General features: G+C 43.0%; 1 protein-coding gene across 2 annotated transcripts in view; it reads left to right on the forward strand.

Moving 5' to 3' along the window:
• The first annotated feature begins 6,504 nt into the window (after nt 1–6,504).
• The window catches only part of ADAM19 (ADAM metallopeptidase domain 19), a 57,251-nt gene continuing 50,653 nt past the window's right edge, over nt 6,505–13,102 (forward strand). For both annotated transcript variants that reach the window (XM_083422716.1, XM_083422717.1), the window contains exons 1-2: nt 6,505–7,370; nt 11,840–11,925. In XM_083422716.1, coding sequence (XP_083278842.1) covers nt 7,265–7,370; nt 11,840–11,925 — 192 coding nt within the window. In that variant the 5' untranslated portion in view covers nt 6,505–7,264. The remainder of the gene's footprint in view (nt 7,371–11,839; nt 11,926–13,102) is intronic.

The following is a 13,102-nucleotide window of genomic DNA, read 5'->3' on the forward strand; positions in this document are numbered from 1 at the left end:
GACACCAGGGACCAAACCTGGGGCCTTCTCTATGCAGAGCAGTTACACTACCACTTGGCTTCCACTCCAAGGGATGAAGTGATGGCTGCCTCAGTGGAATGACCTCTGAACTGGAAACCTGGTGGAGAAAAAGACTTCTTTGTCCAGGATTTTGCTGAAGAGCAGAAAACAGCATGTCTATGTATGTGTGTATGGCAACTGAGAGATGGTGGTAGAAACTGAGTCCCACCCCACTTTCACTATTCCTGTTTCCCTTCTTCCAGAACCCCTTGGCGTACAGACCTGCCATATCTGTTCTTTGTGGAGCACCATGCACAAAGATGGCACAGTAAATGCATGGAACTAGCATACTTTGGAAGGATAACCATAAACCAAAGTCGGATTTTGCACCATAAACTCTATAAAGTCAATGTGGCTTACTGGGTAGAGTGCAGCAGTAGGACAAGTGAAACCCATGTTTAACTCAATCCACCCCTTTGAAGCTCAAATAACCTTGAGCTTAGTCACTTCCTCATTGTGAAGACATTATGGGCGGAGGTGGGGCAAGACTAATGTAAGTCACTTTGAGTTCCTTGGAAGAAAGGTGGGATACAAGTGTAATAAATACATAATAACAAACCACATTCCACCATCTTTGACCTCCCAAGCCTAATAGATCAGACCCCCACTCAAAATGAGGTCCCCATCCATTGTGAGACACGAGGCCCAGACTTTCACATAGTTATAGAATGCTGATGAGGCCTCAGTTCCTGCCATCATCACTGTTCCAGCTTCTTCACTCTGATTCATGACTGGTTCCTTTCAGACAGCTTAACTAGGAGTTGCCTGAATCAGAAATATCTATGGTATTTATAAAGTGAAAAAGGCTGCTAGTAAAATGTTTCTGCTTGATGTAGGATGAATGACATTCACAGCATAGTCTATTCAGAACCTCACTGAGCTAAGATCTTCTTGGCCTCTCTCTGTGAAGTTGTCTGAACCCTTCAAAGGATATTTTATATATAGAATAAGCTATGCACAACTGGACAGTGAACAGCTCATATTTTTGTGCAGGGGGTTTCCTGGAACATAGGCGGGGTGGGGAGAGGGAGAGAGACAGACAGGCAGAAGGAGAGAGAGAGAGAGAAAGCAAAGCTCAAGTGACCACAACCCAGTGGTAAAAATACTACCATATGGCATGTTTCATTACAGCATGTTTTCTATTTGTACAACTTAACAGGGGTTTGTTTGTTTTTAAAGTTCTATGCATCTTTGAATGTGATGATCTGGTAAAATGAAAAATCTTGGCAATTGAAGAGCAGGATTGGTAACTCTTGGAACAAAAAAAAATCTGTAGCCTGGGTGTTTCAGCCACAGCACAGGGGAATAAAAGTCTCTAGGGTGGATCCCAAGATTTTTCTTTTACTATTTCAGAATAGACCCCAGAACAAAGTCTGACTATACACTAAAGATACACAGCTGTTAAAATGTCTAAGGGAAGAGGGGGAACAGCTTTGCCCATTGTTTGTCTTGCAACTGTCCAAAAAGTAAATCAAGCAAAACTAGCTAAATACCCAGGTTACTTCTTTTCTTTTTAAATGATTGAAACTTTATTTGAAAGGCAGGGTGACTGTTATGTGCCTAGAATCTAGAATAACTGAAGAACAAGAGGAAGAGATACCCTTCTGTAGTCAGTGCACCAACACAGCCCCATCACCAATTCCTGTTTCATATAAACATAATTCTATGTGGACAACTAGAAAAGTAGGTCTATCATCTATCGGGTTCCAATTCTGCATAGATGATGCATAATAGTGTGCATTCCTAAATATGTTGTCACTCTAGGAAAGCCCCCTCCTACAGTACTTGCACAGCATAGAATTATGTGGGGGGAAATCCTGGGTAGAACAGGCTTTCCATTGTTAACACAGACCACAGTCTCCAGCAACCATATCCTCAGTCATGATGCACTGGATTTTGGTGTGCCATATGCTTCATGTTTATCAAGGATATGGTTCTTTAAGGTGGGAAACAGATAGCCATTTCAAGAGAGCTGAGAGAGGCTTGGAAGAGGCTTTGGTTCCAATCGTGTACAGACATTTTTGTTTTATCTCTCACCATTTAAAAAAAAAAACTTTTAAAGGAATTTTTATCTTACCTTTTTGTCATGAAGATCTCCCAGCAAGCTTAGGCTTCTGGTGAAATAGGGTTTTGAAGCAATACAGAGCCTTGCACAGCCAACTACCCAGAAGTGAGAGATATGAGTGTATACACACCAAATTCAACGATCTCATTTTCAAGCCTCATTCAATCATCTGACACTCATCACATACCATGAGAGCATCCCTGTTCAACAAGTGGGTTTTAAGGAATATCATGGTGAAGATGTGTCTGACAAAAGCCTTGAATTCAAATCAGCCACAGGTGATTATTGTAGTCTGCTCTGACTTTAAAATAATTTTGCAGCACCTTAAATGCTAAAAAAATGGTTATGACACAAGCATTCATTGACTAGAATTCACCACTTTAATCAAATGCATCTTCAATGCCATTATTTGAACGGTGTCACATTTTTGTGGTACAGTAACAGTGAATGAACCGACTTGGTTTACACTCTTCTTGCAACTTATGAGAAATAATTGTGTTACATGCTGCAGAGCCACACACTTCTCTGATACAGTATGTAGCAGGTTCCAGGACTATTCTTATATTACAAGTTTCATTACAAGACAACACTACTGAAAGTTGGTTGTGTATAAATTTGGAGGCTGAGCAGACAGGAAGCAAGCATGGTAATACTAACTTTAAAACAGCAACAGTCTACCAGGTGGTATGCTATGCAGCAGTTTCTGCTCAGCAGCAACTTAGCAAACTTTTCCAACAAGTTCAAAACTAGCACCGATTTTTCCCCCCTCTCTCTCCTTTCCACATTCAGTCTGCCTGCAAAATTGTTTCTCTCAGCCATCCCAATGACAGATGTGGCGTTATGCACATTCTAGTGGCTTGGCTTGCTGTTGGTCATCAAACACAAATAATCAGGACCACCTTGCCCAGCATGGAGTTCCAGCCTAGGCAAAATCCTAGAGAGTGAGAAAGCTCTATAAACATGGAACATATTTACAACAATATGGCTGGAGACACAAAAGCTAAACCACTACTCTCCAGATGATACTTTCCATTTTATTTTTTTATTATTTTTTTTTTAAAAAAGCAGCAACTTTATAAGCTGCCAGAAGAATATTCTTTCCCCCCAAAACAATAAAGTCTCATTGCACCGAAAAACTAACACATTTCTTATGGCAAAAGTTACTGAGGGATAGAACCCACTTTTTCAGCTTCATAGGCTATCATCTATCTATCTATCTATCTATCTATCTATCTATCTATCTATCTATATCTATCATCTATCTATCATCTATCTATCATCTATCTATCTATCTATCTATCATCTATCTATCTATCTATCTATCTATCTATCATCTATCTATCATCTATCTATCTATCATCTATCTATCTATCTATCTATCTATCTATCTATCTATCTATCATCTATCTATCTATCTATCATCTATCTATCTATTTACAGTGGTACCTCGGGTTACATACGCTTCAGGTTACAGACACTTCAGGTTACAGACTCTGCTAACTCAGAAATAGTACCTCAGGTTAAGAACTGTGCTTCAGGATGAGAACAAAAATTGTGCGGCAGTGGCGTGGTGGCAACCATTAGCACAGTTCTTAACCTCAGGTTAAGAACAGTTTCAGATTAAGAACGGACCTCCAGAACGAATTAAGTTCTTAACCCGAGGTACCACTCTATCTATCTATCTATCTATCTATCATCTATCTATCTATCTATCCATCTATCCATCATCTATCTATCTTTCTATCTAGAGACCTTGTCAGGCGCCTGTAGGGTTTCTTTCCCCTACTGAAAGACACTTTCTATTGCAGCCAATGGAATAGGCTGAAGTGTGTATGTGTGTGTGTGATGCTCACGCTAAACATTTGGAAATGTGCTGACAGACCTCAAAAGGTAGGTGATCCCTGAAAAGCATACATGTGTACAAGATAAACACAGTATTCGTTTGAAACAAAGGCAAAAATTAATAAAGCAACTTTCTTAGATTTGCTGCCTGAGATGAAAGACAAAATCGTGCCTACCTCCACCCCCCCCCCGCACTCCATGTAGAAAAATCTAATGGACTTGCAGTTGAATCTTACTTCGACACTAGCAGCCAAGCAGCATCCTCTACCATACCGAAGAGTACTGGCTAGCTTAGGGGTGTTGAACAGACCACATGGCATACACTAAGCTCTGCCCCCCCCCCCAGGGCTTTGCCACTTCTTCCTGCCCCCTCAGCATCCATCTGCCTTAAAAGGAGGCCATCCTATTAATGGTAGGGCCATGATGCCAGCCCTGAATAACAACCTCAAAACACTGAGAGAAGCTGAAGCTTAGAACAAAGCAGAAAAATCATTATTTCCAGACAGCGTATTTTTCTTTTAAATAAATTCCTTATTTTCCCACCTGGCTGATTTATTGGTATATGGTCAAAAGATCAATAGATACCACCTGCAAACTGCTGCTCTTTGAATCTTGCACCTCATTGCTTTCATATATATACAGTGCCACTTTAACTACACATGTAGAAATGCAGACGTCTTTATAGAAGGAAAGATCAATACTATTCTTAAGAGGCTGAGCAGCAAATTAGGAAGGTTCCTCCCTCACCCGTCTCTTGAGATTTCTATAAAAGCATTGATAAAGCAAACAGCTAAATAGATCCCCCCTCCTCTGATCTTTTTCTTTTTTAAAAATACATGAAAGTAAACCCCATTTATTTCAGTGGAGCTTCATTCCATGCTTAGGACTGTGGTCTTCTTCCTTTCATTTTGTCCCTTTTGGTTTTGAGTCCCAAATGGACTGGGATTTATTTATTTCCTTATACAGTATTTATATCTCATCTTCCTTCCATCATGGAGCAACTGTACACAGAATCATAGAGTTGGCAGTGACCCCGAGGGTCATCTAGTCCAACCCCCTGCAATGCAGGAATCTCAACTAAAGCATCCAAGACAGATGGCCATCCAACCTCTGCTTAAAAACCTCCAAGGAAGGCACTGACCAGACCCAGAGTTGCTTAGGTTTAGCAAGATGGGTGGCCGTTTCCCTTTTTCCTTACTGGTCACTATGGAGAGTGACTTGTTGTTGTTGTTTAGTCGTTTAGTCGTGTCCAACTCTTTGTGACCCCATGGACCAGAGCACGCCAGGCACTCCTGTCTTCCACTGCCTCCCGCAGTTTGGTCAGACTCATGTTAATAGCTTCAAGAACACTGTCCGACCATCTCGTCCTCTGTCGTCCCCTTCTCCTTGTGCCCTCCATCTTTCCCAACATCAGTGTCTTTTCCAGGGAGTCTTCTCTTCTCATGAGGTGGCCAAAGTAGTGGAGCCTCAGCTTCAGGATCTGTCCTTCCAGTGAGCACTCAGAATTCCTTCAGAATGGATAGGTTTGATCTTCTTGCAGTCCATGGGACTCTCAAGAGTCTCCTCCAGCACCATAATTCAAAAGCATCAATTCTTTGGCGATCAGCCTTCTTTATGGTCCAGCTCTCACTTCCATACATCACTACTAGGAAAACCATGGCTTTAACTATACAGACCTTTGTTGGCAAGGTGATGTCTCTGCTTTTTAAGATGCTGTCTGGGTTTGTTATTGCTTTTCTCCCAAGAAGCAGGCGTCTTTTAATTTCGTAGTAGCTCTTGCCTATCCTTCCTCTTTCTGCTGTTTGGATTACTGTCACTTTGTCCGTGGTTACTGATGTTCAGAGGAGGTACGCTTACTTGGGGCTCCATGAACATAGGGGGACTTACTTCTCTGTAAACTGCATAGGCTTGTATGGGCACTTTCCATCCCTTATAATATCACAGAATGGTGTTGCTGGGATAAATCAGTACAGCCGTCCCCCTTGTTTTACTCTCTTTCTGTGAGTGAGGGTTTTCAGGGACTCCTTACTCAGAAGTAGTAGTAGTAGTAGTAATAATAATAATAATAATAATAATAATAATAATAATAATAATTTATTTATTCCCCAACCTTTTGACTGGGTTTCCCCAGCCACTCTGGGCGGCTTCCAACAAAAGATTAAAAATACATTAAAACATCAGTCATTAAAAACTTCCCTTAACAAGTAAGTCCTACTGAGTTCAATTAGAGGTACTCCAAGGTAAGAGCACATAGGACTGCAGTCTGAATGCATTGTTACCTTTTAAAAATAACTTTTCTGTGTTGCTTTATGCATAACTTAAGCTGCCTTGAGAGTGGAAAGGAGAGCAACCTCCACCCCCTTGCAAACAAGCGAAAAAGGCAGACTATATCCCCTTCGTCTTCACCGCATACTGGTCCAGTGATTTACTGGAGAAACCGTTTTAAATGTATTTGGTTGCTGAAATGCTTTTGGCTTAAAAATAGCAGGCACCAGAGCTGGCACAAGGAATGGAGAGTGTAAGATTTGAATCTGCCTGGACTCTGAAGCCACACAACCGCGTCCGTTTGGGCTGCTCCAGCTCTTGATTTTGCCACTAGAGGGCGAATGAACAGACCTAAGTCGAGATGCATCTTTAATACAGATGCCTCGTGGGAAGGTAACTGTTCGTTAAGAAATGCCCCAACCCTGTTCTGCGTCTGGAGATGCGCACGGCGTGCGTTTTCTTCCAAGGAGGCTGACGGTGCATGCACCCTGATCTCTTTACTGCTTATCAAATTAATGCCTGTGAGCTTATAACTGACTGATTGCTGAACGACCCCTCAAGCTTTTAAGTCATACATTTCAGAATCCGAAGGAGCTCCTGAAATAAATACAACTAGCGCTGAAATTTACTGCACACACCGCCGGTAGGTTCGCAGACAAAGGAGTAACAGGAACGAGCTCTCGCTATATTTTCAGGCGGGCTGCAAGGAAAGACAGATTGCCTTTCTCACCACCTCCCGCTATGCTTTCTTAAGGGCTCCTCGTCAGATAATAATGGTTGGACGGATCCTGCGTTTTGCTGCTGCTGCTACGTCACCGGCCAACATCTGTCTTGGAATAGGAATGATGGCTTCCGTGATGGGCGGGATTTGAAAGCTGGTCTTTTTTTTTTTAAGCCACTATTTCATGTGCCTACCAAGGCATTGCAAAAGCGGAGGCTTTTGTACCAAACCAAATGCAGCAGCAGCAGCATCAAGAACCACCAGCAGCTATGACATCTCCATCTCTATGAAACGTGCCTTCTCTGCAGACCATGGGAGGGATCATGTGCGGTGCTGCAAAAGGAGACTTGATTTATTCTATTTCCATCATCTTGCTTTGGCTGAGGCAGTTGCCGGCTGAGGAGTCAGGCTGGGCAGGTAAGTGTTTGGATCACTGTGCAGGAGGGCAGGATAAAAAGTGGGAACAGTTTTACCAAGGGGGGGGGAGAGAGACAACACTCTGATTAAGGCTACAATCTTCACCCCGCTTACCTAGGAGTAAATTCCACTGAATTTAATAGTACTTACTTCTGAGTATACATGGGATTGTGCTGTAATGCATAATCCACCAAACGACAGTAAGTGAGATATGAGTGGAAATCTTGCAAACCTTCATTTTAAACAGCACATTTACCTCTTGGTATATGCAATACTTGCATGAAAGGATGGATGCTTAGCTGGGAGCACACCTGGACAGGAAAGAAGGTTTCAGCACTTTTGATAAGAAAATGCTAAATGCACCAGATTGCTGTGAACATAAACCATAGGTGTAGAAGATGCTGCCTTCTCCCTCCCTCCCTTCAAGCCATGAAGCTCTAATTCAGAAGCAACAAATTCATTTAAGAAAGGATGTTCAACAGGTATGCCCCTGGGAGTGGTTATAGAAATAGAACTGCAGATTTTCCATTTCTTCTTACCACAGTCCTAGGTTGGTAGGACCAGAAGGGGTACTGAATGGCAGCTGTGCAGCTCCACAGTTGAACTAAATGCAGAAGTCTTTAATTGTAGACTTGTCACAGGGGTCAAAAACGTTCTGTCAGTTATAATGCCACCCATGCATAAGAGAGCTGCTTACTTGCAATGCATAAGCTTCATTAACATCTCAGCTGTAAAGTAAGTTTCTGGTCCTCATGAGAACAAAGCAGTGTGGAAACTTGGCGGTAGTGTGTTAGAGAGCAAGCTTCTAATATGTGCTGAATGCTTCTAACCCTGAAACACTTGCTTATTTAATTCCTTGAATTGCTTAAGGATTGCAACACACACACACGCACACGCACACACACACACCACTTGATCTAGGGGGCCATACAATCTGAGTTGAAAGGAGTGGGGGTGAAACTAATTTCAGGTGTCTGAGGTTTTCTGCTATACGAACCTTTTGTTAATTGTTCCTTTAAAATTCAGAAGGAAATAATCTGAAACCTTTTTAACCTTCAGGAATGTCTATATTGCTTACAGAACAGTGGCAGATTAATTAAGAGCTTGTGACATTAACCATATTTGCCAAGTTATTGCTTTGTAGAATTAAATGAACGGAAGATTGTTTTGAACTACAGTGAACTTTCATGAATATTCAATAAAGAAAAATGCATCTGTTCTTTGAAACGTAGGAAATGCAGGACCAAAATGCAAGGCAAAAACTGGCAGATAAATGTACAGACACCCAAATTTCTAATCCCTCAGATTTCTAATCCTTCAAATCTGCCTAGTTTCTGCATATTGCTTTCTAATCCAGAGTGGATTAGGTTGAATCTGTTCTTTTGGATTTGGAGATCACTGATTGGCCAGTCCTTGTGATAATATTATGCTATGACCATCCCCTCTTCAGACCAGAGGGGTGTGCAACATTAATTGGCTGAACCTTGTAGTCATTTTTTAATGTCAGACTTCTACCCTTCTCCGACCAGCTATTTTTTTTAGGTTTTACACTTTTTAGAAAAGAGCTAACTAGGTATTTTATTAGGTGAACACGCTAAGCGTTTATCCAGGATAGGGGGAAGGGAGCGTGGACATCCTTCTGGAAGCATGTGGGGAAGAATGAACAGGAAAAGGCAATTGGATTCTTGGGGAGGGATGCAACTTCATACTTCCTGGTTCTGGCTTCCACTTAGCAGGACCAGCTAGTTGAATATGACCCAGGGTTCCTCCAGATGATGCATTTAGTGAGCAAAGTTTGCATGGAGGTTATGCAAAGTTTACTCTTTATTGAGCATTCATCCAGATTTGCTTGCGGGGAGGTTATACGTCTTTCTGTCAATCACATGTTACCCCACACTTTTTAGTACATTTTCCTAACTGCAAGAAGTATTTTTTTTTTTAAAAAAAGAAAGGAGTGGGGGAAGTGGATTCATTGAGCCCTTTAATCCTATGAATTGCATAATCTTAAATTTCCAATATCCAGCTGAATCCTTCCCACAAAACAGAGGCCAACTCACTCAATATAATGCAGTATCTTTATAGAAGGAAAGGAGTGGGAAGTGCAGAGTTCACAACACAGTCAACCCCTTTCCCCGTCCAAACTCCACTTCACAGATGCATGAAGTATGCACTCTCATGTTTACTCTTTTTTGTCCTCACTAGGGCAAAACACTGCCCCTCTAGCCCACTCAAGACAACACCAAGGTTGCAGGTTCAATCCCTGTATGGGACAGCTACAAAGTCCTGCATTGCTGGGAGTTGGACTAGATCATCCTTAGACTCCCTTCCAGCTTGACAATTCTGGAACTGGACAGCTACTTTCATAGTAACAGAGCAATCTAGACCCCCCTTTATTCCAGGATAGGGGTGGATGGCTTGTATCAGATGGAGACTCCCCCCACGCCAGCTCGTACAGTCAAGGCAGCCTCCTCATTGGTGAAGTGAAAACACCAGACTCCCTTTTCCAGCCATCAAATGTGTGGCTGAGGATTAAAACCAAATAGTGGGATGCCTGTTGGCTGGAGCCATCAGAAAGAGCTGAAATGGGACACTTGAAGGTTTGGAGAGGGCAGGGTTGACCTGACAAATCCACTGGATCCCAAATTGGTCCCTCTGCTACCACATAATTGCATCGGGCCTGTTCCCTGTGCCATTCTGGAGTTGGTGCAATGATCAGCACTGATCATCCTCTTTCTGCCCACTCCACTCCACTGTCTGCCACAAATCCTCACCAGCAAGGGGCAGAGGGAGGTATGGGTTAGGATTGTTCTGTAAATGTAGTGCCAAATTGTCAGTTGCTGATTCAGTGTGCTTGACTTTGGCAAAAGCCTGTAAATTGAGGAATAGGGATCTCCAGAGGTTGTTGGACTACAGCATGAGTAGGCAACCTAAGGCCCAGGGGCTGGATCTGACCCAATCTCCTTCTAAATCTGGCCCGCAGATGGTCCGGGAATCAGCGTGTAGAATGTGTCCTTTTATTTAAAATGCATCTCTGGGTTATTTGTGGGGCATAGGAATTTGTTCATCCCCCCCCCCTTCAAAATATAGTCTGGCCCTCCACAAGGTCTGAGGGACAGTGGACCGGCCCCCGTTTGCTGATCCTGGACTACAGCTTCCATAATCCATGACCATTGGGCATGTTGATTGAGACTGATGGGAGCTGGAATGCAACAGCATCTAGGCTGGAGAAGCCCTCTATTGGAACAGCTTTCTCCCTGATCATGAAGGCTCATTTTGCCCATAAAGCAGAACTATCATCAAAATTTACAAATAAGAAAGAAGCACAAACCAGGACAAATGTAGTACCATCCCATAACTGTCTGTAGCGTAAGAAACAGCAAAGCAACGTAGTTTAAACAAGCTTATTTCATCACACTTACTCACCAAAACCACACCTGTAAATATCAGCCAGAATAACCTTGTGGGAAAACACCTTAACCCCCCCCCCCGAACTGAGAGTGGGTGGCACTGTGGTCTAAACCACTGAGCCTCTTGGGCTTGCTCATCGGAAGGTCGGTGGTGTGAATATGCGCAACAGGATGAGCTCCCATTGCTCTGTTCCAGCTTCTGCCAACCTAGCAGTTCAAAAGCAAACTAATGCAAGTAGATAAATAGGTACTGCTGCATCGGGAAGGTAAATGGTGTTTCCGTGCGCTCTGGTTTCTGTCATGGTGTCCTGTTGTGCCAGAAGCAGTTTAGTCATGCTGGACACATGACCTGGAAAGCTGTCTGTGGACAAACGCCGAGCTGGCCTGAAGCAAGATGAGCGCCACACCCCATAGTCACCTTTGACTGGATTTAACCATCCAAGGGTCCTTTACCTTTTACCTTACCCCAAATATAGCAATCTGTGGTCAGCTACTATATGCCTTCAGCAAAATTTGCCTTAACACGGCTATAAAGCTCTCTGTGAGTTAATGTGGGAGGAGGGAGTGTGGTTCAAGGAAAAATTAATCTGATTGGCTGTGTGGTGCTTTGATGCGCTTATACTAGCTCTATGACCCCTGATTGGCTTGACCATGTAGCCAGGAAAAGGAGAAACCATTAAAAAAACAAATGTGCCAAATCAGCTACAACGACAGCAATGAACCCAGGTGAAATGATGCCCTAAATGCTTTTTTGGGGGGTGTATTATCCACAAAAATCCAACTCAGTCTAGTCTCCATGCAAGAAGTCTAGTCCATTCCAAGAAGCCAGCATTATGGTTATACTTGTGAAACAGAGAATGGAAAGTGGTTGATGAATCTGCTCTCAAGAACAAAGGCTGCTTTTGACTGGCAAGACTTGTCTGGGTCTGTAAAAGACACCGTTGGCTATTTGGATAGGTACAGTAGGATGTTAGTGGGGGTTTCCCCCCTGTGTGCTGCTTTTCTCCTATGACCTTTCAGAGTTCATACTAGGGCTTTGAACAGTTATTTATGTTTCCTCAGGGACATGGAATGCAGTCCACTCCCAGGTGCACCATGAAATCATAATACCTCAGTGGCGATCAGATGGAAGCTCTGGCAGTGATAAGGTAGGTTGCTTAGCCACAATAACAGGAAACGAGCTGTGCTTTCTCATCCCTTTCAAATAACCATTATCCTCCTGATACAATCATTGGTGGGAATTATATAGCAGTGACAGTCTGGCTGTGAAGTGCCTTGTAAAATCTGCCTAAGCTGGATAGAGTGATGGTCATATAAACTCATATACCCATTATCAATACCAAGAGGAATGAAGGAAGCTGTCTTATACTGAGTCAGACCTTTGGTCTATCTAGCTCAGTCAATATTGTCTATGCTGGCAATATTGGTCTTTTGTGTATAGTGGTCTTTTGTGTATTGCAAGTGCGTTTTTGTGACTATGTTTTCTTAGTGCCTCTTGCTGCTTCCCTTAGATCCTTTATCACCACTAGTGATAAAGGGCTTTTTGGCCTGGGGCCTGGGAGAAAGAGTGTGATAGCCTTATCAGTGTTTATATTAGTTAACAGTGCATCAGTTCTGTTCACCCATCCTGCTAAGTAGGCCACTCATCTTGTAAAGATGAGTAAGCAAGACGTAAGACTGTGTGATTTGCGGAAGACAATTTCAAACCACTGGGTTGATCCGTCTGGTTCTCAAAAGGCTTGGAAGCAGCTTGGAAGCCCCCCCACAGACTAGAGCATCTGTAGCCCCTCTAGTCACATAAGGATACCATGCTGTGAACTAGCCTACACAAAGAGGCAACAGTTCTCGAGACTGCAGCAGCTGGAAAAGCTGAAGCTGTGGCCTCAAAAATGCCTGCCAACTTTTTCTGTGCACAGCCGAATTCTCACTAATGCTTCCCCTTTCCCCCTTGGTTGTGGTACCATGTGGTTCCTTGTATGATGCACAGGAATCGGATTCTGTTTGCTTGGCATTGGATATAGTCAATAGTGCTGTTCGTCTTCCACCTGCTCCAAACCAACATTGGGAGTTTCTCCAACTGCAATCCAGTTAAGACCATGGGTCCCTCTCACTCAAGACTGTCCAGACTGACAGGCAGTGGCTGTCCAGGGTTTTAGGCAAGGGACACTTCTGGTCCTGCCTGGAGATGCAGGAGATTGAAGCTTGGACCTACTGTGTGCAAAGCAGATGCTCTCCCACTGAGCCACAGCCCTTCTCCGGTTATTTCCTACAAAAATGTCACAGATGTGCAGCAGAATTATCTGAGGAGTTCAGCTAGTTGTTGTT

The sequence above is a fragment of the Podarcis tiliguerta genome (assembly GCF_965153285.1).
Source record: "Podarcis tiliguerta genome assembly, chromosome: 2".
NCBI lineage: Eukaryota > Metazoa > Chordata > Lepidosauria > Squamata > Lacertidae > Podarcis > Podarcis tiliguerta.